This window comes from Elephas maximus, chromosome 5, assembly GCF_024166365.1.
Source record: "Elephas maximus indicus isolate mEleMax1 chromosome 5, mEleMax1 primary haplotype, whole genome shotgun sequence".
NCBI lineage: Eukaryota > Metazoa > Chordata > Mammalia > Proboscidea > Elephantidae > Elephas > Elephas maximus.
This window is the reverse complement of record NC_064823.1, coordinates 73682167-73709921: the sequence shown is the minus strand read 5'-3', so window position 1 is coordinate 73709921 and position 27755 is coordinate 73682167. Positions and strand designations below refer to the sequence as shown.

The 27755-nt window shown below is 42.0% G+C and overlaps 1 protein-coding gene across 1 annotated transcript in view; it reads right to left on the bottom strand.

The window, feature by feature from the left end:
• Nucleotides 1–616: 616 nt before the first annotated feature.
• The window catches only part of SCD5 (stearoyl-CoA desaturase 5), a 175847-nt gene continuing 148708 nt past the window's right edge, over nucleotides 617–27755 (bottom strand). Inside the window, exons 4-5 of the mRNA XM_049885886.1 lie at nucleotides 15652–15884; nucleotides 617–2103 (exon numbers count right to left, since the gene is read on the bottom strand). Coding sequence (XP_049741843.1) covers nucleotides 1913–2103; nucleotides 15652–15884 — 424 coding nt within the window. The 3' untranslated portion in view covers nucleotides 617–1912. The remainder of the gene's footprint in view (nucleotides 2104–15651; nucleotides 15885–27755) is intronic.

The following is a 27755-nucleotide window of genomic DNA, read 5'->3' as shown; positions in this document are numbered from 1 at the left end:
GTCCCCACTGGGCCTAGTGGGGCTTGAGGAGGAGAGATGTCCTTCAAGCTCTCATGGGTGACCAACAGGAGTAGAGAAACTATAAAAACCAGATGTGCTGCTACTGAGTCAATTTCGGCTTATGGCGACCCCATGTGTTACAGAGCAGAACTGCTCAATAGGGTTTTCTTGGCTGTAATCTTTATGGATGCAGATTGCCAGGGCTTTCTTCCATGGTGCCACTGGGTGGGTTTGAACTGCCAACCTTTCTGTAAGTACATACCCGTTGCAATCGAGTCGATGCCAACTCATAGTTGAGCACAAACTACTTGCATCACCTAGGGATGCAGTAGAGGCTCCCACTAATCAGCTGGAAGCAGTGCAAGGGACAATGTTGGTGAGTGAGAAATGGGGAACGACACCACTGGGTGTTCTGCATTCCAGACAAAACTTGCCAGCTTCCGTACTGGCTATGCCTAAGGCACATGGAGCGGGAGATGTCTGGTCTTAGTGGTTGTTGTTAGCCTAGAGCCCAAATCAGATGTGAACCATATGGTCATCACGAAGCATCAAGTACCTTTGAGAGAACTTTATCCCAACAACATTTTAGTATCTAGACTAGAACGCCAACAAATTCATAATCATTTATTGTAAATAGCTCATAGTTTACATATTATTAATGGCAAAATAACACTGTTAAGCACCTGCTGGATGAAGAACTTCATTATGACAATTTCCTATTGGCATCATTTCTTTTTCAAAAGTTTTAAATTTTAATTTTAAGTTCTACCTCTTTCCTGAAAAGATCTTCAAAGTGCTCCAACGACAGCACTCTAAGACCTTTCTGATCTAATATCTAACACAAAGGGCGCAATGTCCCATTAATTCAACATGCTCTTTACAAGGCAACTTAATACACGATTTTTTTTTAATCCAGAAGCTACATAATGATCACGTTATATTTTGCTGTAAAATCAATGAAGGCTGCATGCAAGTAAAACATCAGTAGACACTGAGTTCTAGGTAACTGCAGGTTATTAAGATCTGATGTCCTCGTGTGGAAAATTAATATGCTTATTTAGCAGACATAGCTAAAGTACATGCATCAGTGGCTAGGATCAATTAGAATATAAATTAGGTGTCTAAACGTTTAAATAAGAGCTTCATTTGAGCTTAATTCAATGTCTGGCATGTCTGAGTTATATAGTTTTAAAATGATAATAGCAAAGAGAACAAACTCAAACATCTCAACAAGCATTGATTTATAGGACCTCTGGGCGTACAGCTTGGGACACAAAGCCAGCTGAGCAGTAAACAAATCTCTTTTGAAGCAAAGACAGTGGAGCACTAACAAGCTGTAAACAAGGCAACAAATAAGAGAGCCATTTCCTGTATTCTCATTTTGAAGAACTGTCAATTCTCTTACTGAAAAAAAAAATACGCATGCACAATAATTACAAAACAAAAACATTTTTTAGTTAATACTTAGACCCCCTCTTTTATCTTCTACCATGCCTCTCTGCTCCTTCGGATACTGTGTTTAAAAGCAATGCTGAGTTAACTGGTAAAAAAGAAAACGAATGTTCTCCTGAATTATACTGAAAGAGTATTAAATTCCTTCATCCCGTCAGGGTTAACATCGTGTACAAGCAGATGGCAACATATGTTTGACATATTGTAGCTACAGAGATTAAACCACAGGTCCTCATGCTAACGTTAAATCATAGTTACACTGACTTTTAAAAATTGATAGTTTCATTGATAGTTATATTTAGACGTTATTTTGAGATAAACAAAAAACTCTCAAACCACATAGAGTCTGCCCCTTCCCCACCCCTTAGCCCCTCCCACAATCCAACGGACAAGAAAACCACAGTAACAAAAGCAATGGGCAGAGGAGTCAGCAGCCGACTTGTTGGTGACGGTTCCAGGTTCAAGCACTGCCATCTCCAGTCCTTGCCTTCCGGGCCTCGATTACCTGCTGGGTTGCCCGTTTTCGGTCAGTGGCCAGCCCCAGCCAGCACATGATGTCAATGAACCAGGTAGTCGGGTTGAAATTTAAGCCAAATTCACTTGCAGAGTAGTCATAGGGGAAGGTGTGATGGTAATTGTGGAAACCTTCACCTGGAAGACAAAGTGGTTATTTGAATAACTCAATCATCCCCTCTCTAGACAATTTTTAAAAATCACCCATTTAGTGAAGGTCTACCATGTGCAAGACACTGAACCAGGCTCTGTGGGGGATTCTGCAGAGCAAAAGACTTGGTTCCTACTGTCAGGAAGCATTTACTTAGTTGGCTGTTGTTGTTTTGAGCTGTCATCGAGTGGGCTCCGACTAATGGTGACCCCACATACAACAGAATGAAACACTGCCCGATCATGTGCCATTCCCGCGATCAGTTGAGAGTTGAACTGTTTGATCCATAGGGTTTTCAATAACTTGCAAAAGTAGATGGCCAGGCCTTTCTTCTTAGTCTGTCTTAGACTAGAAGCTCTGCTGAAACCTGTCCAGCATCATAGCAACATGCTAACCTCCACTGACAGATGGGTGGTGGCTGCACACGAGGAGCACTGACTGGAAATTGAACCCAGGTCTCTCGCATGGAAGGCAAGAATTCTACCACTGAGCCACCAACGCTCACTTAGTTGGCTAGATGAGCTAAACGGACTATATAAACAGGAAAACAACAGTAAAGTTATCAGCATGAAGTTGCAAGCTTATATTTTCCATATAAGTTGTAGAAATGAGACCATGAGTTCAGAGCTATACTTAAGCTACATGTTAAGTGGCTGATAACGAATAATCATTTTGATGTATGTTCATAAAAGCAAATCATTCCTGTGGGCTAGAGTGATTAAAGGAAAACTTCTTGGGAGAACTTGGAAGAGATAAGTGAGACTTGTTCAGATAGGTAAGTAAATTAAGGCATTGGCTCTTATATCCCAAATTGACCTATGTGTTATTCTACTCCTCCCAGTGAATCGTTTTTCCTCCTCCCCTACCCCTTCTGGTTTTTCTATGAGAGGCCTTATGGCTTCTCTCATTTGATTTTTTAAAATAGTTTATATTGAGATATAATTCCCATACTGTACTCTTCAGTCATTTAAAGTATACAACTCAATGGCTTTTAGTATATTCATAGAGTTGTGCAACTATCACTGCAATCAATTTTATAAAATTTTCATTACCCCCAAAAGAAAACCTCACAGCCCTTGGCTGTTTCTCCAATACCCCAATACCCTCCGCCCTTAAAAAAAAAAAAAATTATTTGCCATCGAGTCACTTCCAACTCATAGTGACCCTATAGGGAACCACTAATCATCCACCATACCTTCCTGTCTCTATAGATTTGCCTGTTCTGGATATTTCATAAATCGGAACCATACAGCATGTGGTCCTTTTTGACTACCTTCTTTCACCTGGTATCATGTTTTCAAGGTTCCTCTAGGCGGTGGCATGTATCAGAGCTTCTTTCCTTTTACAGCTGAATAATATTCCATTGTGTATCAGGTATATCAGAGTTCATTCATTCATCAGTTATGGATATTTGGGTTGTTTCTACTTTTTTATGGCTATTATAAATAATGCTGCTATAAACATGTGTATATTTTTGTGTGACATGTGTTTTCATTTCTCTTGGGAATCTACCTAGGACTGTAATTGCTGGATCGTATGGTAACTCTATGTCTAACTGTTGGAGTAACTGCTGGACTCCTCCCTTCTTTTACTTATTTATTTTTAATTGTGGTGAAAATACACAGAACCAAACATATGCCAATTCAACAATTTCCACATGTATAATTCAGTGACATTGATTACATTCTTCAAGTTGTGAAACCATTCTCTCTATCCTTTTCCAAATGTTTCTACCACCCCTAACACAAACACAATGCCCCTAAGCTCCTTCGCTCCTTAAGAGGCTGCTGGTCACCGTTTAGTTCTCTTACAGAATACATCTGAAGGATTCTGTTCCACAGTGAGTAGATTAGATGGATCAATCTGAGGTCTACAACTTCGTTTTTAGTTTAGGACTTCCCTACTCTGCTCTTTCACCCACGTCATTTTTAGTGTTTTTCCTGGACAATTCAGAGAATTCTCTTTCCCCTTTTCCAGAAACAGGCATTGTTCTAAGAACGATGCATGTATTAGCCACCTTGCCACACAGTTAGGCATAGCAAGAGCCTTCCAAGGACTATTATAAAGCGAACTGGCTGAGTGTCCAGGGTTGACCCAGAAAGACTTAAAACCAGTACCCAGCTCTTCTGGACCTGTGTCACAGCCACATTCCTAGGGTCCCCTGGCCCACCCATCCCTAGTTAAGATGGTGAGGTCCATTTTGTTCCTACTCTTTTTTTTTTTTTTTTTTTTTTATAATAACTTTTATTAAGCTTCAAGTGAACGTTTACAAATCCAATCAGTCTGTCACATATAAGTTTACATACATCTCACTCCCTACTCCCACTTACTCTCCCCGTCTTGAGTCAGCCCTTTCAGTCTCTCCTTTCTTGACAATTTTGCCGGCTTCCCTCTCTCTCTATCCTCCCATCCCCCCTCCAGACAAGAGTTGCCATCACAATCTCAAGTGTACACCTAATATAATTAGCTCACTCTTCATCAGCGTCTCTCTCCCACCCGCTGACCAGTCCCTTTCATGTCTGATGAGTTGTCTTCAGGGATGGTTCCTGTCCTGTGTCAACAGAAGGTCTGGAGAGCATGGCCGCCGGGATTCCTCCAGTCTCAGTCAGACCATTAAGTTTGGTCTTCTTATGAGAATTTGGGGTCTGCATCCCACTGCTCTCCTGCTCCCTCTGGGGTCCTCTGCTGAGCTCCCTGTCAGGGCAGTCATCGATTGTGGCCGGGCACCAACTAGTTCTTCTGGTCTCAGGATGATGTAGGTCTCTTGTTCATGTGGCCCTTTCTGTCTCTTGGGCTCTTAGTTGTCATGTGGGCTTGGTGTTCTTCATTTTCCTTTGCTCCAGGTGGGTTGAGACCAATTGCTGCATCTTAGATGGCTGCTTGTTAGCATTTAAGACCCCAGACGCCACATTTCAAAGTGGGATGCAGAATGATTTCATAATAGAATTATTTTGCCAATTGACTTAGAAGTCCCCGCAAACCGTGTTCCCCAGACCCCCGCGCTTGCTCCACTGAGCTTTGAAGCATTCATTTTATCCCGGAAACTTCTTTGCTTTTGGTCCAGTCCAATTGAGCTGACCTTCCATGTATTGAGTGTTGTCTTTCCCTTCACCTAAAGCAGTTCTTATCTACTGATTAATCAATAAAAAACCCTCTCCCACCCTCCCTCCCTCCCCCCCTCGTAACCACAAAAGTATGTGTTCTTCTCAGGTTTACTATTTCTCAAGATCTTATAATAGTGGTCTTATACAGTATTTGTCCTTTTGCCTCTGACTCATTTCGCTCAGCATAATGCCTTCCAGGTTCCTCCATGTTATGAAATGTTTCAGAGATTCGTCACTGTTCTTTATCGATGCGTAGTATTCCATTGTGTGAATATACCACAATTTATTTACCCATTCATCCGTTGATGGACACCTTGGTTGCTTCCAACTTTTTGCTATTGTAAACAGAGCTGCAATAAACATGGGTGTGCATATATCTGTTTGTATGAAGGCTCTTGTATCTCTAGGGTATATTCCTAGGAGTGGGATTTCTGGGTTGTATGGTAGTTCTATTTCTAACTGTTTAAGATAACGCCAGATAGATTTCCAAAGTGGTTGTACCATTTTACATTCCCACCAGCAGTGTATGAGAGTTCCAATCTCTCCGCAGCCTCTCCAACATTTATTATTTTGTGTTTTTTGGATTAATGCCAGCCTTGCTGGTGTGAGATGGAATCTCATCGTAGTTTTAATTTGCATTTCTCTAATGGCTAATGATCGAGAGCATTTTCTCATGTATCTGTTGGCTGCCTGAATATCTTCTTTAGAGAAATGTGTGTTCATATCCTTTGCCCACTTCTTGATTGGGTTGTTTGTCTTTTTGTGGTTGAGTTTTGACAGAATCATGTAGATTTTAGAGATCAGGCGCTGGTCGGAGATGTCATAGCTGAAAATTCTTTCCCAATCTGTAGGTGGTCTTTTTACTCTTTTGGTGAAGTCTTTAGATGAGCATAGGTGTTTGATTTTTAGGAGCTCCCAGTTATCGGGTTTCTCTTCATCATTTTTGGTAATGTTTTGTATTCTGTTTATACCTTGTATTAGGGCTCCTAGGGTTGTCCCAATTTTTTCTTCCATGATCTTTATCGTTTTAGTCTTTATGTTTAGGTCTTTGATCCACTTGGAGTTAGTTTTTGTGCATGGTGTGAGGTATGGGTCCTGTTTCATTTTTTTGCAAATGGATATCCAGTTATGCCAGCACCATTTGTTAAAAAGGCTGTCTTTTCCCCAGTTAATTGACACTGGTCCTTTGTCAAATATCAGCTGCTCATACGTGGATGGATCTATGTCTGGGTTCTCAATTCTGTTCCATTGGTCTATGTGTCTGTTGTTGTACCAATACCAGGCTGTTTTGACTACTGTGGCTGTATAATAGGTTCTGAAGTCAGGTAAGGTGAGGCCTCCCACTTTCTTCTTCTTTTTCAGTAGTGCTTTGCTTATCCGGGGCTTCTTTCCCTTCCATATGAAATTGGTGATTTGTTTCTCTATCCCCTTAAAATATGACATTGGAATTTGGATCGGAAGTGCGTTAAATGTATAGATGGCTTTTGGTAGAATAGACATTTTTACTATGTTAAGTCTTCCTATCCATGAGCAAGGTATGTTTTTCCACTTAAGTATGTCCTTTTGAATTTCTTGTAGTAGAGCTTTGTAGTTTTCTTTGTATAGGTCTTTTACATCCTTGGTAAGATTTATTCCTAAGTATCTTATCTTCTTGGGGGCTACCGTGAATGGTATTGATTTGGTTATTTCCTCTTCGGTGTTCTTTTTGTTGATGTAGAGGAATCCAAGTGATTTTTGTATGTTTATTTTATAACCTGAGACTCTGCCAAACTCTTCTATTAGTTTCAGTAGTTTTCTGGAGGATTCCTTAGGGTTTTCTGTGTATATAATCATGTCATCTGCAAATAGTGATAACTTTACTTCTTCCTTGCCAATCCGGATACCTTTTATTTCTTTGTCTAGCCTGATTGCCCTGGCTAAGACTTCCAACACGATGTTGAATAAGAGCGGTGATAAAGGGCATCCTTGTCTGGTTCCCGTTCTCAAGGGAAATGCTTTCAGGTTCTCTCCATTTAGAGTGATATTGGCTGTTGGCTTTGCATAGATGCCCTTTATTATGTTGAGGAATTTTCCTTCAATTCCTATTTTGGTAAGAGTTTTTATCATAAATGGGTGTTGGACTTTGTCAAATGCCTTTTCTGCATCAATTGATAAGATCATGTGGTTTTTGTCTTTTGTTTTATTTATGTGATGGATTACATTAATGGTTTTTCTGATATTAAACCAGCCTTGCATACCTGGTATAAATCCCACTTGATCAGGGTGAATTATTTTTTTGATGTGTTGTTGGATTCTATTGGCTAGAATTTTGTTGAGGATTTTTGCATCAATGTTCATGAGGGATATAGGTCTATAATTTTCTTTTTTTGTAATGTCTTTACCTGGTTTTGGTATCAGGGAGATGGTGGCTTCATAGAATGAGTTGGGTAGTATTCCGTCATTTTCTATGCTTTGGAATACCTTTAGTAGTAGTGGTGTTAACTCTTCTCTGAAAATTTGGTAGAACTCTGCAGTGAAGCCGTCCGGGCCAGGACTTTTTTTTGTTGGGAGTTTTTTGATTACCGTTTCAATCTCTTTTTTTGTTATGGGTCTATTTAGTTGTTCTGCTTCTGAATGTGTTAGTTTAGGTAGGTAGTGTTTTTCAAGGAATTCATCCATTTCTTCTAGGTTTTCAAATTTGTTAGAGTACAATTTTTCATAATAATCTGAAATGATTCTTTTAATTTCATTTGGTTCTGTTGTGATGTGGTCCTTCTCATTTCTTATTCGGGTTATTTGTTTCCTTTCCTGTATTTCTTTAGTCAGTCTAGCCAATGGTTTATCAATTTTGTTAATTTTTTCAAAGAAGCAGCTTTTGGCTTTGTTAATTCTTTCAATTGTTTTTCTGTTCTCTAATTCATTTAGTTCAGCTCTAATTTTTTTTTTTTTTTTTTTTTTTTTTTTTTTTTTTTTTTTTATAATAACTTTTATTAAGCTTCAAGTGAACGTTTACAAATCCAATCAGTCTGTCACATATAAGTTTACATACATCTCACTCCCTACTCCCATTTACTCTCCCCGTCTTGAGTCAGCCCTTTCAGTCTCTCCTTTCTTGACAATTTTGCCGGCTTCCCTCTCTCTCTATCCTCCCATCCCCCCTCCAGACAAGAGTTGCCAACACAATCTCAAGTGTACACCTGATATAATTAGCTCACTCTTCATCAGCGTCTCTCTCCCACCCGCTGACCAGTCCCTTTCATGTCTGATGAGTTGTCTTCAGGGATGGTTCCTGTCCTGTGTCAACAGAAGGTCTGGAGAGCATGACCGCCGGGATTCCTCTAGTCTCAGTCAGACCATTAAGTTTGGTCTTCTTATGAGAATTTGGGGTCTGCATCCCACTGCTCTCCTGCTCCCTCAGGGGTCCTCTGCTGAGCTCCCTGTCAGGGCAGTCATCGATTGTGGCCGGGCACCAACTAGTTCTTCTGGTCTCAGGATGATGTAGGTCTCTGGTTCATGTGGCCCTTTCTGTCTCTTGGGCTCTTAGTTGTCATGTGGGCTTGGTGTTCTTCATTTTCCTTTGCTCCAGGTGGGTTGAGACCAATTGCTGCATCTTAGATGGCTGCTTGTTAGCATTTAAGACCCCAGACGCCACATTTCAAAGTGGGATGCAGAATGATTTCATAATAGAATTATTTTGCCAATTGACTTAGAAGTCCCCGCAAACCATGTTCCCCAGACCCCCGCGCTTGCTCCGCTGAGCTTTGAAGCATTCATTTTATCCCGGAAACTTCTTTGCTTTTGGTCCAGTCCAATTGAGCTGACCTTCCATGTATTGAGTGTTGTCTTTCCCTTCACCTAAAGCAGTTCTTATCTACTGATTAATCAATAAAAAAACCCTCTCCCACCCTCCCTCCCTCCCCCCCTCGTAACCACAAAAGTATGTGTTCTTCTCAGGTTTACTATTTCTCAAGATCTTATAATAGTGGTCTTATACAATATTTGTCCTTTTGCCTCTGACTCATTTCGCTCAGCATAATGCCTTCCAGGTTCCTCCATGTTATGAAATGTTTCAGAGATTCGTCACTGTTCTTTATCGATGCGTAGTATTCCATTGTGTGAATATACCACAATTTATTTACCCATTCATCCGTTGATGGACACCTTGGTTGCTTCCAACTTTTTGCTATTGTAAACAGAGCTGCAATAAACATGGGTGTGCATATATCTGTTTGTATGAAGGCTCTTGTATCTCTAGGGTATATTCCGAGGAGTGGGATTTCTGGGTTGTATGGTAGTTCTATTTCTAACTGTTTAAGATAACGCCAGATAGATTTCCAAAGTGGTTGTACCATTTTACATTCCCACCAGCAGTGTATGAGAGTTCCAATCTCTCCGCAGCCTCTCCAACATTTATTATTTTGTGTTTTTTGGATTAATGCCAGCCTTGCTGGTGTGAGATGGAATCTCATCGTAGTTTTAATTTGCATTTCTCTAATGGCTAATGATCGAGAGCATTTTCTCATGTATCTGTTGGCTGCCTGAATATCTTCTTTAGAGAAATGTGTGTTCATATCCTTTGCCCACTTCTTGATTGGGTTGTTTGTCTTTTTGTGGTTGAGTTTTGACAGAATCATGTAGATTTTAGAGATCAGGCGCTGGTCGGAGATGTCATAGCTGAAAATTCTTTCCCAATCTGTAGGTGGTCTTTTTACTCTTTTGGTGAAGTCTTTAGATGAGCATAGGTGTTTGATTTTTAGGAGCTCCCAGTTATCGGGTTTCTCTTCATCATTTTTGGTAATGTTTTGTATTCTGTTTATACCTTGTATTAGGGCTCCTAGGGTTGTCCCAATTTTTTCTTCCATGATCTTTATCGTTTTAGTCTTTATGTTTAGGTCTTTGATCCACTTGGAGTTAGTTTTTGTGCATGGTGTGAGGTATGGGTCCTGTTTCATTTTTTTGCAAATGGATATCCAGTTATGCCAGCACCATTTGTTAAAAAGGCTGTCTTTTCCCCAGTTAATTGACACTGGTCCTTTGTCAAATATCAGCTGCTCATACGTGGATGGATCTATGTCTGGGTTCTCAATTCTGTTCCATTGGTCTATGTGTCTGTTGTTGTACCAATACCAGGCTGTTTTGACTACTGTGGCTGTATAATAGGTTCTGAAGTCAGGTAAGGTGAGGCCTCCCACTTTCTTCTTCTTTTTCAGTAGTGCTTTGCTTATCCGGGGCTTCTTTCCCTTCCATATGAAATTGGTGATTTGTTTCTCTATCCCCTTAAAATATGACATTGGAATTTGGATCGGAAGTGCGTTAAATGTATAGATGGCTTTTGGTAGAATAGACATTTTTACTATGTTAAGTCTTCCTATCCATGAGCAAGGTATGTTTTTCCACTTAAGTATGTCCTTTTGAATTTCTTGTAGTAGAGCTTTGTAGTTTTCTTTGTATAGGTCTTTTACATCCTTGGTAAGATTTATTCCTAAGTATCTTATCTTCTTGGGGGCTACCGTGAATGGTATTGATTTGGTTATTTCCTCTTCGGTGTTCTTTTTGTTGATGTAGAGGAATCCAAGTGATTTTTGTATGTTTATTTTATAACCTGAGACTCTGCCAAACTCTTCTATTAGTTTCAGTAGTTTTCTGGAGGATTCCTTAGGGTTTTCTGTGTATATAATCATGTCATCTGCAAATAGTGATAACTTTACTTCTTCCTTGCCAATCCGGATACCTTTTATTTCTTTGTCTAGCCTGATTGCCCTGGCTAAGACTTCCAACACGATGTTGAATAAGAGCGGTGATAAAGGGCATCCTTGTCTGGTTCCCGTTCTCAAGGGAAATGCTTTCAGGTTCTCTCCATTTAGAGTGATATTGGCTGTTGGCTTTGCATAGATGCCCTTTATTATGTTGAGGAATTTTCCTTCAATTCCTATTTTGGTAAGAGTTTTTATCATAAATGGGTGTTGGACTTTGTCAAATGCCTTTTCTGCATCAATTGATAAGATCATGTGGTTTTTGTCTTTTGTTTTATTTATGTGATGGATTACATTAATGGTTTTTCTGATATTAAACCAGCCTTGCATACCTGGTATAAATCCCACTTGATCAGGGTGAATTATTTTTTTGATGTGTTGTTGGATTCTATTGGCTAGAATTTTGTTGAGGATTTTTGCATCAATGTTCATGAGGGATATAGGTCTATAATTTTCTTTTTTTGTAATGTCTTTACCTGGTTTTGGTATCAGGGAGATGGTGGCTTCATAGAATGAGTTGGGTAGTATTCCGTCATTTTCTATGCTTTGGAATACCTTTAGTAGTAGTGGTGTTAACTCTTCTCTGAAAATTTGGTAGAACTCTGCAGTGAAGCCGTCCGGGCCAGGACTTTTTTTTGTTGGGAGTTTTTTGATTACCGTTTCAATCTCTTTTTTTGTTATGGGTCTATTTAGTTGTTCTGCTTCTGAATGTGTTAGTTTAGGTAGGTAGTGTTTTTCAAGGAATTCATCCATTTCTTCTAGGTTTTCAAATTTGTTAGAGTACAATTTTTCATAATAATCTGAAATGATTCTTTTAATTTCATTTGGTTCTGTTGTGATGTGGTCCTTCTCATTTCTTATTCGGGTTATTTGTTTCCTTTCCTGTATTTCTTTAGTCAGTCTAGCCAATGGTTTATCAATTTTGTTAATTTTTTCAAAGAACCAGCTTTTGGCTTTGTTAATTCTTTCAATTGTTTTTCTGTTCTCTAATTCATTTAGTTCAGCTCTAATTTTTATTATTTGTTTTCTTCTGGTGCCTGATGGATTCTTTTGTTGCTCACTTTCTATTTGTTCAAGTTGTAGGGACAGTTCTCTGATTTTGGCTCTTTCTTCTTTTTGTATGTGTGCATTTATTGATATAAATTGACCTCTGAGCACTGCTTTTGCTGTGTCCCAGAGGTTTTGATAGGAAGTATTTTCATTCTCGTTGCTTTCTATGAATTTCCTTATTCCCTCCTTGATGTCTTCTATAACCCAGTCTTTTTTCAGGAGGGTATTGTTCATTTTCCAAGTATTTGATTTCTTTTCCCTCGTTCTTCTGTTATTGATCTCTAGTTTTATTGCCTTGTGGTCTGAGAAGATGCTTTGTAATATTTCGATGTTTTGGACTCTGCAAAGGTTTGTTTTATGACCTAATATGTGGTCTATTCTAGAGAATGTTCCATGTGCGCTAGAAAAAAAAGTATATTTTGCAGCAGTTGGGTGGAGAGTTCTGTATAAGTCAATGAGGTCAAGTTGGTTGATTGTTGTAATTAGATCTTCCGTGTCTCTGTTGAGCTTCTTACTGGATGTCCTGTCCTTCTCCGAAAGGGGTGTGTTGAAGTCTCCTACTATAATTGTGGAGGTATCTATCTCGCTTTTCAGTTCTGTTAAAATTTGATTTATAAATCTTGCAGCCCTGTCATTGGGTGCGTAAATATTTAATATGGTTATGTCTTCCTGATCAATTGTCCCTTTTATCATTATATAGTGTCCTTCTTTATCCTTTGTGGTGGATTTAAGTCTAAAGTCTATTTTGTCAGAAATTAATATTGCTACTCCTCTTCTTTTTTGCTTATTGTTTGCTTGATATACTTTTTTCCATCCTTTGAGTTTTAGTTTGTTTGTGTCTCTAAGTCTAAGGTGTGTCTCTTGTAGGCAGCATATAGATGGATCGTGTTTCTTTATCCAGTCTGTGACTCTCTGTCTCTTTATTGGTGCATTTAGTCCATTTACATTCAGGGTAATTATAGATAAATAAGTTTTTAGTGCTGTCATTTTGATGCCTTTTTATGTGTGTTGTTGACAATTTCATTTTTCCACATACTTTTTTGTGCTGAGGCGTTTTTCTTAGTAAATTGTGAGATCCTCACTTTCATAGTGTTTGACTTTATGTTAGTTGAGTCGTTACGTTTTTCTTGGTTTTTGTCTTGAGTTATAGAGTTGTTATACCTTTTTGTGGTTACCTCATTATATACCCCTATTTTTCTAAGTAAAAACCTAACTTGTATTGTTCTATATCGCCTTGTATCACTCTCCATATGGCAGTTCAATGCCTCCTGTATTTAGTCCCTCTTTTTGATTATTGTGATCTTTTACCTATTGACTTCCATGATTCCCTGTTATGTGTATTTTTTTTTTAATTAATCTTAATTTGTTTGTTTTTGTGATTTCCCTATTTGAGTTGATATCAGGTTGTTCCTACTCTTGTCTGCTCTCAGAATTAACACTGAATATGATGCCCCTCATTATAGTCCTTTAGTAACGTGAAGGGTGAAAGGATGGGAAATTGATAGGAAGGGTCAGGGAATTCCTCCTGTTTTCCAAGGCGCTAATCTCCCTGCTTATCCAGTTATCCCACAGCTAAATTTGGTCTTTGTCTCACCTTATACTGGTGGTACCCTAAGTAGACAAGAACTTTAGGATTCCTGGAGTCTTAATAAATGGATGATCCTAACAAAGTGGTAGCAAAAACTCATCACTGAGTGACAGTGGCGACTATTCCTACTTAGTAGTAGAAACTGCCCTTCCTGGGTTTAGTCTCCTTGCTCAAGGCTTAGTGTACCAAGAAGCCAAGCTGCTTCTATAAAACAACAGAGAATATTTATTCCTTACTTACTATGTGCCAAGCGCAGTTGTAAGTGCTTTAAAATCAATTGCCATTGATGAGTAGTGTCTGGGGTCTTAAAAGCCTGTGAGCGGCCATCTAGGATACTCCACTTGTCTCACGTCTCCAGGAGCAAGGGAGAATGATGAAAACTAAAGATACGAGGGAAAGATTGGTCCAAAGAACTAATGGACCACATCTACCATGGGCTCCACCAGACTGAGTCCACGACAACTAGATGGTGACTGGCTACCACCACTGACTACTCCAACAGGGATCAAAATAGAGGGTCCTGGGCAGAGCTGGAGAAAAATGTAGAACAAAATTCTAACTCAAAAAGAAAGACCAGACTTGCTGGCCTGACAGAGACTGGAGAAACCCTGAGAGGATGGCCCCTGGACCATGCTCTCAGCTTTCAGCTCAGTAATGGAAGTCACTCCTGAGGTTCACCCTTCAGCCAAAGATTGGACAGGCCCATAAAACAAAATGAGACTAAAGGGGCACACCAGCCCTGGGGCAAGGACTAGAAGGCAGAGTATTGACATGTTGTGGGGTTGTTAACCAGTGTCATAAAACAATATGTGCACTAATGTTTAATGAGAAACTAGCTTGTTCTGTAAACCTTCATCTAAAGTACGATTTTAAAAAACGGTTAATCAAATTGAGTGCCACTGAGTCTATTCCAGCTCATGGCAGCTGCATGTGTGCGGAGTAGAGCTGTGTTCCCCAGGGTTTTCAAGACTGTGATCTTTTGGAAGCAGATCACCAGGCCTTTCTTCTGAGGGACCTCTGAGTGGGTTCAAACAGCCAACCTAAGTGCTGTAATAGGTAATAACTTCTGTAATTCTCATACCTCTGAGCTAGCTACCATAGTTATCCCCATTTTAAAAATGAGGGAGTAAAACCACAGTAGGGACAAGTAACTTGCCCAAGACCACACTGCTAGTAATGAAAGCAACATCACTGGAGGCTTATTTTGTGCTAAGCACTGCTGCTAGCACTATAAATTAACCCATCTAGCCCTCCAGAGACCCCAGGAGGAGGTAAGTGCTACTATTATCACCACTTTACAGATGCGGACGCACATCCCTGAGAAATCAGACAGCTTGCTCAGAGGGTAAGTGGGAGAACTGAGACTCAGTCAAGCCAGTTGCTCTTAACCATTTTCTGGTACAGTGTAATGCCAAGGTCTCATTTCTTCCCATCTCTCTGCTTGAAGGTCTTTTTGTCTCTATGATGCCAAATGATTGTACAGCTGTGATCATGGCAGGTTGGGAAAAAAGTAAACTTTTGTTTCTTCTTTAGAAAAATATTTATGGTAAAGAGAGCTACTAATTATTGATCACCCATGGCAACTCCATGTGTGTCAGAGTCGAAATGTGCTTTGTAGGGTTTTCATTTGCTGATTTTTCAGAAGTAGATTGTCAGGCCTTTCTTTTGAGGCATCTCTGTGTGGACCTGAACTGCCAACCTTTGGGTTAGCAGCCAAGTGTTAACAGTTTGCACCAGCTGGGTACTGACTCAACAGCAAATGGTTACTGGTTATTGATCGTCCACCAGGTGCCAGGCACTATACCAACCAGTTTACCTGCAGTATCTTCATTAATCCTTGTGACATCTCCATTATGTAGGCATTCCTATTCCCATTTTACAGATGAGAAAACTGTGAATCAGAGAGATTAAGTGACTTGACCAAGATCCAGGATTCTAACTCTAAAGGCCAAGGTCCTTCCACTCCACTCCATTGCCTCTTTACAGATTCCACGAAACAATGCAGAAGCCAAGAAAATCCGAGCTTTCACTCTCCCCACTGACTCTCAACACCCTACTCACCAATGGCACCCAGGGTGACGAGTGGGTTCTGCCGAGGGCTGATGTGCTTGTCATAGGGCCGGTTTCCGTACATGTGGGCGGCACTGTTGACTAGCCAGGTGACGTTGAGCGAGATGGTATAGCGGAGGATGGAGGCCAAGAAGTAGGAATTCCACAGACTTTCTCCCCAGATGTACCAGGGCACCAGCGTGGGGACCACGAAGCACATGAGCACCACGCTGATCTTATAGTACCTGTAAGGCAAGATATCGTGTCATCATGATGATGGCAGTGGGGACAGGCTGAGCAAGTTACAGGAAAAGGCTGGAAGAAGCCCAAGGAAAGAGTTGTACTGGTCAGCTCCTTCAACTCTTTCTATATAAGTAATACTCTGTTGTGTGTCACTCTGTTCAGGGGTCAGAAGCCCAAATACCTACAAGGGCAAGGCAGGAAACATCAATCTGAGAGTTGGGACAGGTAGGCTGCTGTAGTAGGGCCTGTGGCATAGATCAGAGGAATTTCAACATAAACCAATCAACACTGTGCTGGCCAAACCTACGTGCCTTACAGCTACACTGTCCTACAAGCCACCAGTTTGAGATACCTCCTAGAGATTTCTTTCATCAGTCAATCGACCAGTATTTCTTGAATACTTTTCAGGTACGTGGTTCTATATTAATTTAGTATGGTAACAAGGTAAACAAACACAATGTCCTCTGTCCTTCCAAGACTGCATTCCAAACCAGCATAAAAAATTAGCAATAAGTAAGGGAACAGACATGCTCACGCAAAAAAGTAATCGTTAAAAAGCAGACCTATGTGAAATATCTAAAATAGCCAAGTATATACAGACCTAAGTTTGTTAGTGGTTACCAGGGATGAGCGGGAGGGAGGGGGAAAGGGGGACTCACTGCTTAGGGGACACTGAGCTTCTGTTAAGGGTGAGGGAAAAATTTGGAAATGGATAATTGTAATGGTTGTACAACATATATGTAAGTAATGTCACTAAATTGTACTTGTGAAGAATGTTGAAAAGGTAATTGTTTTGTTACGTATATATTTACCACAATTAAAAAAAAAAGTAAACCATCAATAGTTTGATTTCTGGATCTGATTGTCCAGCAAACATTTACTAAGCACCTACTATATGGAGTCCTTGGGTGGCACAAAAAGTTAACCACCCGCTACTAACTGGAAAGTGGAGATTCAAATCCACCGAGAGGCACTTCAGAAGAAAGGTTAGGCAATCTGTTTTTGAATGATCACAGCCACTGAAAACCCTATGGAGTGCAGTTCTCCTCTGAAGCACAGGGGATCACCAAGAGTTGGAATTGACTTGATAGCAGCTGGTTTTTACTATGTAACAGGCCCTGAGCTGAGCGCTGGTGATACAAAGGCAAATTAGACACAGTCAACTGGAATCACTGTTCGCCACTTGTTACGGACTGGATTGTGTCCCCAAAAGATGTGTATCAATTTGGCTAGCCCACAATCCCCAGTATTGTGTGGTTGTCTACCATTTTGTGATCTGATGTGATTTTCCTATGTGTTGTAATTCCTACCTCTATGATGGTAAACAGGCAGGATTAGAGACAGTTACGTTAATGAGGCAGGACTCAACCTACAGGATTAGGATGTATTTTGAGTCAATCTCTTTTGTGATATAAAAGAGAGAAGGCAGCAGAGAGGAGAGGGACCTCCTACCTCCAAGAATGAAGAACCAGGAGGGGAGTGCGTCCTTTGGACCCAGGGTCCCTGTGCTGAAAAGCTCCTAGACCAGGGGAAAATTGATGACAAGGACCTTCCCTCAGAGCCAACAGGGAGAGAAAGCCTTTCCTTGGAGCTGACACCCTGAATTTGGACTTCTAGCCTCTTAGACTGTAAGAGAACACATTTTTCTTTGTCAAAGTCATCCACTTGTGGTATTTTTGTTATAGCAGGACTAGGTAACTAAGACACCACCCTCTTGCTATGCAGGACTGGCTCCATGCAGAGAGAGAAGAGGGCTGTGATATGAACGTGTCTGAAGTGACCTGTTCATAGTATTTCTCATCTGGCCTCCCATTGCCTAATCAAACTTGTGAAGGCCTGTGTTAAAATGCATTGTATCAAGTGGGAGGGAGTACAGCGTGGGGGCTTGAGATTTGGGAGGTGGAGGACTCTGACTTGAGCTCAGATCTGATTATGAACGTTGAACAAGTCTCTTTTTAGTCTTTCACTCTCTTCATGTGCACAGTTATATGGTTCCCCAAAAAGCAGAGCATGAGGCAAGGGCTTATGTACAGGTAGTTCATTCTGAGAAGTGATCTTAATATTAGGAGTGGACAACTGGGAAGAGTGAAACAGGGAAGAAGGCATAGCCTAGCCAGGGTGTGCTACTGTGCTAGCCACTGCTGTGGGCAAGTGAACTTGGATCCAGGTGGGACAGAATTATCCCCTGAAGGAATGGGAGAAGGGAGTGTTTCCCCACTGGCTCCAATTCCCCATTGGTCAAGGGTTGCTGCATGGACTGTTAACTCCTTCACACTTACAGGTTTGTTTGGGTCAGAATGACTAAGTAGGTTCCAGAGGCATTGCAGGCAGAAATAGGTAGCAGAGAAGCCCAGGCAGATAGTAAGAGGCTGAGCCAAGAGCCGTGGGGTTACACCTGTGCCAGCAGGTGGCTGCAGCAATAGCTGGAGTGAAAAGGTGGGCCAAGAGACTGTCAGGTGGAGCATGAGAAGTATTCCACACAGGTAGCAATTCTAATAGCCTTACAGGGTTGTTGTCAGGATCAAATACAAAAAGCTAAAGTATACTAGGAGCCCTCATGGTGCAGTGGTTAAGTGCTCAGGCTGCTAACCAAAAGGCCAGTGGTTTGAATCTACCAGCTGCTCCTTGGAAACACTACAGGGCAGTTCTATTCTGTCCTATTGGGTCGCTATGAGTCGGAATCAACACAACAGCAACAGGTTTGGTTTGGCTAACATATACTATGTATTTGGGGTCCCTGGGTGGTACAAAGCGTTTATATGCTCTGCTGTTAACCAAAAGGTTGGAGGTTCAAGTCCGTCCAGAGGCACTTTGGAAGAAAGGCCTGGTGATCTACTTTTGAAAACCCTATGCAGTACAGTTTTTCTCTGACACACATAAGGTCACCACGAGTCAGAATCAACTCAATGGAAACTGGTTTTTTGTTTGTTTGTTTTTTACTACCTACTTACTATGAGAGCCAGGACTATTCTGAGATCGTGACATGTACTGACTCACTCAATTCTAATGATAACTCTATGAGGAAGGGACAATTAATAGCCCCATTTCACAGATGAGGAAATTGAGCAACAGAAAGGTAATGTAGCTGGCCTAAGGTCACAAGACTAAAAGGTAGGGTCAAGATTCACAAGATTCCGGGCAGAATCACTTCAGAGATCACCATGCTATCCTGCCTTACTATGAAATCAAAGTATGTAATGTGCTTTGTAGGCTGCTAGCTGTACATAAGTGTCAGTTCCCTTAATGATAATTATTTTTATTGGGCAACACATTAACCATCAGTACCTATTTTCTCATCACCAGGATATAGGATGGCTGCATTTTAGTGGAAAGAGGGTGCCTGGGAGTTCTGATGAGCGAGCTATGGCTGGAGGAACAATGACAACAGCTGACTGAGAGACTGGCTGTCTTAGACTGGACTCCCTAGATTCGTGTGCACGTGGCTTTTGGAGAGTGCTCAGGAGAGACACACCTGGAAGGAAGGAAGGGAGGACGGAGGGCTGGGTAGAGGGAGAAGCTCACCCACCATGAGTTCCAGAAGATCTGAGGAGAACTCTGGGACTGCGTGGCCCTGAAGAGCTGTTCCAAATTGAAAGGTATCCCCTTATCATCCATTTATGGGCCTCAGGGTGTCCTAGGAGGGATGGACCCTTGGGTGAAGCATTTCCCTGTGGTTTGGTGAGGGCAACTCCCAGAAAGGGATAGCAGCTGGGAGGAGGGGCCATGAGCAGAGAGGGGGGCCAAGGGTCCTGAGAGCCCGTGGTGAGCGTGTGAAGAAGCAGGGGGCTCGGAAGGGAGAGTTGAAGAGGTGCCCAGAGCTACATCCTCATTGTCACCTGCTGCTGCTCCTTATAGTACCTCAGAGGGGAAGAAAGCAGCTGAACTCTCCCCATGGGGGCACTTTGCCACTTAAGCTGCCCCTTTCCGTTCTTTTGCTCTCTTTGGATCACGGCCCAGTGCCTCTGCAGCCTCTCCTAGTCCTGCTCTGAGCCACTGTCTTGCCCATCATTTTGCTACTGAAAAGAAGCAAGAGAAGCAAACACAGGTATGGAGGGCTTGCTGTATGCCAGGCACTGGGCTTGGGTGGTCACAGGCCTTCTCTCAGCTAATGCTCATGGTAGACTCAGGATGGAGGACTTGAGGCTTAGAGAGGCCCAGGGCTCCCCCCAAAGAGAGGCCCTTGCTCTGGCCCCCTGCACACCACCCCAACCCTACATTATTTGGCATCTCTGCTCTGACTCTAGGAGCCCTGGTAGTATAACATTTAAGCGCTCAGCTGCAAACAAAAAGATTGGCAGCTTGAATCCACCCTGCCACTCCGTGGGAAAAAAACCTGGAGATGTGTTCCTGAAAGGATTATAGCCTAAAAAACCCTAATGGGCAGTTCTAATCTATCAGTCACTGTGAGTTGGAATTGACTTGACTGCTGTAGCCTGTATGACTCACATCCTTCCCTGCCTGCTCCCTCTGAACTGTTCAAGGAAGAGGCCTGCCTGCCTGGGGTCTGGTTCCAGGCACCACCCCATCTCCAAGGTGGATAGGTCCCTGGGAAGGGACAGCACCAGTGGCTGCCAAGTGTGAGGGAAGGAGGCCCCAGCTTCACCTCCTAACACAGCCACCACCCAGTCAAATTTCCTCTTCCTCAAAAAAGACGCTCTTTGAAATATCACTGTCCTCATTTCAACAAAGCTTTTTAGCAGGCTAATTATAGGGTTGCTGTCTGATTGTTCTCCCTGGTAATCTATTTAGGAGCCCTGTTTGTTCAGTAGAACGGATGGACAAGGGAAAAATTTTGAGGGCGCTCAGTGGGTCTGGGTGGGATTGCCAGTGCGACAGGTCTTGATGCTGGTAACTGTCTAAAAACTCTTGCCTGCCATTTCAAACAGGCTCAGCAAATCTCCGTGTAGCTGAGCCCCCCTGCCTCCCAAGTGCCATAAGCCTGGAGCAGCTGGTCTCCATTTAATTAAGTCACTGGCCTCCAAGCCTCCCAACAAGCGTGAGAAGGCTCCCCCGCTTCCTTACTTAATAACACTCCAATCTGAACTCCCAAGCCAAGCATCCGCAGACCAATTCCAGGAAGCTCTCCTCTTGTCCCATCCCGTCCCCAGCACCTAATCCTTCCTCATTTAAAAGATTTCCTTTCCTCAGCTGGTGGTAGGGAGGAGGGTTGCCTGGTGAGGGGCAGTTGATGTTGCTCTCTTGTCTTTTCGCTAAATTGGTTTTTATGTTGTAAAGCATCACAGAGCATTTAACTACCCACAGCACTGCCACTTTTCAGCTGTGTGATCTTGAGTAAATTACTTAATCTCACTGAGCTTGGGTTGCTCTTCAGTAAAACGCAGACACTAACTTATTGAGTGTCTACTATGTGCCTCGTACAGACAAAAATCCTGCCCTCGTGAAGGTGGTATTGTGATAAGGAAGAGAGACAATAAACAACATAAAAACCAAACCAAATCAAACCCAGTGCCGTGGATTCGATTCCGACTCATAGCGACCTTATAGGACAGAGTAGAAATGTCCCATAGAGTTTCCAAGGAGTGCCTGGCGGATTCGAACTGCCGACCCTTTGGTTAGCAGCCATAGCACTTAACCACTACGCCACCACGGTTTCCATAAACAACATAAATAAGCAAAATATAGAACATGTTACTGGTAAATACTAAGACGAAGAAAACAAGGCAGAGAATGGGATATGAAATGTCAAAGGCACATGCTGAAGTTATAAATAGGCTGTCTAGGGGAGACTTACTGAGACTTTGGCTCTTGAATAAGACTAGCAGGAAGTGAGAAGTTAGCCACGTGGCTACATAGGGGGGCAGAGGATTCCGGGCAGGAGGAAACCACAAGGACAAAGTCCCTGAGGCAGGGTGATCTTGGCCCATTCAAGGAAAAGAGGGAGACTTGGGGCTGAAACAGATGAGTAAGGGGAGAGTTTTAGGAGCTGAAACCAAAACCAAACCCATTGCTGTCAAGTCGATTCCAACTCATAGCAATCCTATAGGACAGAACAGAACTGCCCCATAGAGTTTCCAAGAAACAGCTGGTGGATTCGAACTGGACCTTTTGGTTAGCAGCCGAGCTCTTAACCACTGTGCCACCAGGGCTCCTTAGGCGATAAGGTGATAGAAATAATGGTGGATTAAGTCATGGAGGGTCTTGTAGGTTATCATAAGGGTTCTAGCCTTTACTCTGAGTGAGATGAAGCCTTTGGTAGGTTTTGGGTAAAGGAGGAATGTGATCTGACTTACATCTTGACAGGATAACTCTGAGTGTTATGTTGAGAATGGACAGCAGAGGAGGGCAGAAGCAGGGAGATCAGTAAAGAAGCTGCTGCAGTAGTCCAGGCAAGAGGATGGTGGTTTAAGCCAGGACAGTGGTGGAGGGCAGTGAGGAATGGCCAAATTCTAGATATATTTTGAAATTAGAGTGGCAGGATTTGTTGAATGTTGGAAAGAAAAACAAGATGTTGGAAAGAAAGGATGGGTGTTAGAGAAAAAGGGAGGAATAAAGGATGACACCAAGTATGGAGATGCCAAAAGCTGCTCTGGGGAAGAATGGAGGAGGAACTGGTTAGGAGAGTCACACGAAGAACTCAGTTGTAGACATGTTAGGTTTTGAGATGCTCTTTATACGGCAATGGGTTAGGTTAGGTATTCAAGTGGAGATGTCAGGTAGGCAGCTAGATATTCTGATCTGGAGTTCTGGGGTATTCTAGACAGAGGTGGTGATGAGAACAGAAATTTAGAACTTAAAAAAAACTTATCAGCATATTAATATATGCCACTTACATATATTTTCTCATTTGGTTTTCACAATAGCCCTTGAGATAGTTTTATAACCTCTCTTATGCAGAAGTGAAGACTGAGGTCCAGAGAGATCATGGGACTTCCCCAAAGGCACGCTAGTTGTTCAGAACATAACCAGGCTTCAAACTCAGTTCTTAAACCCTGACTGTATGATCTAAGTATAACATGTTGCTCACTCAGCCCACCCAGAGTAGGTCACAGCAGAGAGGTAAATTTAGATAATACTAGGTGAGTGTCTAATCTAGTCCTTGCCCCGCTGGTTGCATATATTTGAGCAAAAAGTTTGTCACCTCAAGGTCAGAAGTAGATCTTTGTATACTCTAGCTATATACTGAACTTCTTTCTGTCCCGTGACTGTACCATACTCTCTTTGTCCCCTCTGCCTATGACACTCTTCCCCAGCTCTGGCTGACTTGGCTCTTCCAAGTATCAGTCTAAACATCACTTCCTCTTGCCGGACTTCCTTGATTCACTTGGCCCAGGCAAAGTGCCCAGTGTTCCTATGGCATCATGTACTTCTCTTAGTTTCATACTTATTGGTTTAAAGGGCAGTCTTTACCTGCTAGATCAATAGTCTCCACCCTAACCACACATTAGGATCCATAGGGGTGAATTTAAAAGTTTTTCTTGTTGGGAACCCACTACAGACCAACTGAATCAGAATGTCTGGCAGTGAGGCCTGGGTACTGATATTTTTTAAAACTCCTCATTGTGAACATTGATGGTAGCCTCCCTACAGTCCACCCCATCTTTTCCTTCTTTCTGGAATGCCTTGATTTTGTTCAGGTACCCAACCATCCTCCCAGCAGCCATGTCATTCAGGGAATATGGCCCTCACAGAGGGCATGTGTCCTGACTGGCTTAAGGCAGTCATGGTGATCTTATTCACTTTACCAATAATTAATTTAGGGATGGGCGTATAATACAATAGTGGCCAATGAAATACGAGAAAATATTTTCCTCAACGATAGAAAGAATACACAAGCAGAGATGACGTGTGTTTCTATAGTAACACCCAGACCTACTACAGCCATCTTGTGACTATGACAGGAAGGAGCCTGAGAAACAAAACTGACCCCTCAAGTTGATAGAACAGAAAGATGGAAAGGTCCTTGCCTATACTGTTGGGCCACTAACTAATCCCGGAGTTTGTTCTATCTCTGGATGTCTTACTCCAGGACATAAGGAATTTTCTATTGTTCAAATCAGTTGAGTCAAGGTTTTCTGTAGAGGAGCTGAATGCATCCTAGTAGACTGTAGTGGGCACTGTGATGTGCTGCCCAAATCAACCCTCAGGATTAAAGGACTTATTCTCCCAGTTGCTAGCAATGCTGCCTCCACTGGAGACAGCCTCCTTCCCCAAAGTCTCACCCCTTCCCCAATGACTTCATCCAGTGACTGGTAAGTTGTGTAAGGGCCTAGTCCCATTGTCCCAACTTGGGACAACTCTAAAGGGTCATCCTAACTTTAGAGATCCCCATAGAGTTAGCTGGTGCCTCCACCGAGACTAATCAAAAGCCAGCTTCATCTTCTACCCAATCTTGTTTCCTTCTCTTCCTCCAGAGGTGTTGATGCTAAGAATCCTCGCCAAAAAACTTCCTGTGGTGTAATATCCATCTCAGAGTAAGCTTTTCAGGTAACCCGACCTGCAACGTGGATACAATGCAGAAGTCAGACTCTCCAGAGTCTAGCAGAGAGCCTCACACATAGCAGGCACTCACTAAATACTAGTTGAATGATTAAATGAATGATACTTGGTTACCAAATTATGTGTTTTCAGCTTCTCAGGGAGATAAAAATACTACAGTGACTTCAAAAGGTCAAACTGTATAAGAGATAAAATGCCATGGTTTCCAAAAAAAACAACACAAACCACACAATAAATGTGAAACCTTCTTTTGAGGTCTTCATAATATGCTTATCTCTTGGATTGGTGCCAAGATAGAATTGTGTACATAAAGCCACCAACTTGATTAAAGACATTCTTGCTCACCAGGACCAAACCCCCAGATCCCAACAGGTTTCCCCAAGAGGCTTCCTACTACCAGCTTAAATGGACAATCTCTGAGCACAAGCTTCTAGGTCATTGTCTGAGCTGCCAAAATATGGTAAATTTATGACAATATTTAAGATTAATTGCCACTCTAACAGGTTTGGTCTATGTTTGGAATGTGAGTGACTTCCTCTCTATCTTTCTGGGAATAACAGAGCCTAAAGTAGGAGAAAACTCCTAAAATTATCAAGGGAGAAAACGAAAGGAGTAAAGACTAGAGGGAAGGGATGGTATGAATCCAAAGGTGACTCCAGGAATAGTAGCTCTCTTCCACAGATTTGAAACGAGAGACCCACAAGTTTAAGTCAAAAACACAAAAGCAAAAACACTCAGGTTCACTTTACAGGCGATCATACAGCATCTTTCTGAAGCTTTAAGGTGGCAGTTTACAAGAACAGATCAACAACAGATGTTGGAAACCCTTCCACTCCCTCACCACCTAGTAATTCCTCATCATTCCAATACCACAATTGGGAACACGTTTTTCAGGGTTTAGCTCAAGGTGAGAAATCCATTTTCACACAATCAAATGCCATCACACACAACAATGTCCCAATCCAAGTAAGCTTTGGCTCTAGTACACAAATATAGGTATGGGTTCTAACCCTTCCACTTCTTCAACTCTTTGAAGAATATCCTCATTCCAGTGAACTGGATCACAACAAAGAGAATCAAAATATTAAGAATGGCCTTAAGACTAAAAATTTGTTCTGTGGAGAAGAAAGGATTTGGGATTTCATATTTGTTTTCAAAGCTGGGTGTGATAAGCATCTTCGAACTCTCATTTTTCTTTAGATGAAAAAGAAATTGGCACTCTCGGTCTGCAAGCATTTTCCTACCGCTTTGCTAACCCTAAGCACAGCAGTGCTGAGCTGGTGTGTGTGAGATCTTGAGAGTGAAATCTATTAGACCATGAAGGAAGGGGAAATGACCTGCTGATTTCCAAGGGGGGCCAGCCTGAGGAAACGTGAAAAGAAGAAAACACCACAACGGGTGGAAAAGAAATTACAGCCTCACAAATGTATCATAATGATGAGCGAAAAGCTGTCACTGGCATTTTGATTAAGTGTGTTTGGTTTTGTGATTTCACTTAAAGCCTAGCCAGAAATTCATTTTTCCTACAATTGTTGTATCTTGTAGGGGACCATGCAAAATCATCTGGATGTTTATTAAACATTTATTTAGAGGATAAACGATACACCCAGGCAGTTCATAAATGGATGGAACATTCTATCACCCTTCCATTGTCCCCTTCTAGTATTGCCCATGAAGAGGTGGAATGTGTGATTTGTTTGGCTACAGATCTGAAGATGCAAGCCTATTTGTTGGGGTAACCCTTTGGAGATATGCAGAGAATCTTCCAGACCCTTTGGTTGTTTAACTTGAAAATGATTTTTGCTTCTGTGCTCTTGATTTTGCCTCTCTTGTGTGCAGAGTCTTTAAGTGAAAGTGTTCATGACTGTTGTGTTTGAAGCATTCACTCAAAGTCTTAATCACTGCAAATCCGGCTTTGACCCTCAGTTAGTCTTGACATCACTTCCCCTGTGCTTCTCCATGATAAGCATTCCCGTAGAAGAAAACCTTTTAATTGGACTATCTAAATGCACAATTCTCATCTTCTGGCTGCATCTCTTCCCCCATGGAGGAGGCAAAGATAGCAAACCACTGCTCCATGAAAGCATTTCCTTCAGAACCTTGCAATGCAGTGGGAAAAAGTCATCTCATTTTTATTTTCTCTCTGCCTTCGGCTTTATTTGCTTTTGAGGTCTGAACGTGGAGATTAGTTGCGTTCACCCATTTGAATTTAATTTGTCTTTGAACAAACAGCATGTACTAATTCACTAAGCAGCGGCTCAAAAGATAAAGGCAATCGTTTCAGAATTTCAACATAAAAACCATTATTCCTACTTCATTAGAAACGAAGTGCTTAAAGAGGCTATCCAGGCGCACTAATTGCTAAGCCTGGTCTGAGGAAGGCTAAAAGGCATGCTTCCTTTTGCAAAGCTTTGATTCCATCATAGCAGAGGTACATGCTTTGAGGGGAAGGCTTTTGTCTTGTTCCAATTCACAATGCCTGCAGTTCCCTGTATACAAAAGGCTCATGAACATAGTGGGTGCACAGGAAACAGCTGAATTGATGAACTGCACTAGGAGGAGACGAGGTGAGCCTCCATCTGTCTTCAGCAGAAGCAATTAGGTCAGTTCGCCCTCCCAATCGTCTTGTACTTAAGAGTTTTTCTAGTCCTTTCAATAGAAATTTAAGCTTATTAGGCCAGGTGTCATTCTGGGTCTCTCTCTAGGATTCTTTATCTTTGTCTCTCGCATTCTGTCCCACTCTCGTTCTCCTTCCTCCTCTCTCCTGCCTCCCTCCCTGATTAGTCATCAACTGTTCTTAATAAGTTATAGGAACAATATGCCAGCTCCTGATGCAGTAACTATACAAAAACCAAACCCAGTGCCATCGAGTCGATTCCGACTCATAGTGACCCTATAGGACAGAGTAGAACCGCCCATAGAGTTTCCGAGGAGCGCCTGGCAGATTCAAACTGCTGACCCTTTGGTTAGCAGCCTTGGCACTTAACCACTATGCCACCAGGGTTTCCGCTGTAACTATAGGATGACTAAAACCAACAATGAAAATAATCTGCAAAACAGTTTTTTAAACAGAATTGTTGCATTTGCACTTAAAACTGCATTCCATTTCCGCCCTTGCCATCTGAGGTAACCTAAGCACTGCAGTTTTTATAACCACTTTTCTTAACCTGTTGTTGTTGGCTGCTGTTGAGTCAGCCCCCAACTTACGGTGACCCTACGCACAACGGAATGAAACCCTGCCCCATCCTGCACCATATTTATCACTGGTTGCAGATCAGACCGTTGTGACTCAGAGAGCTTTCGGTGGTTGATTTTTTTCAGAAGTACATAGCCTGGTCTTTTTTCCTGGTCTGTCTGAGCCTGGAAGCTCCTCTGAAGCCTGTTCAGCATCTTGATACCATGCAAGCCTCCACTGA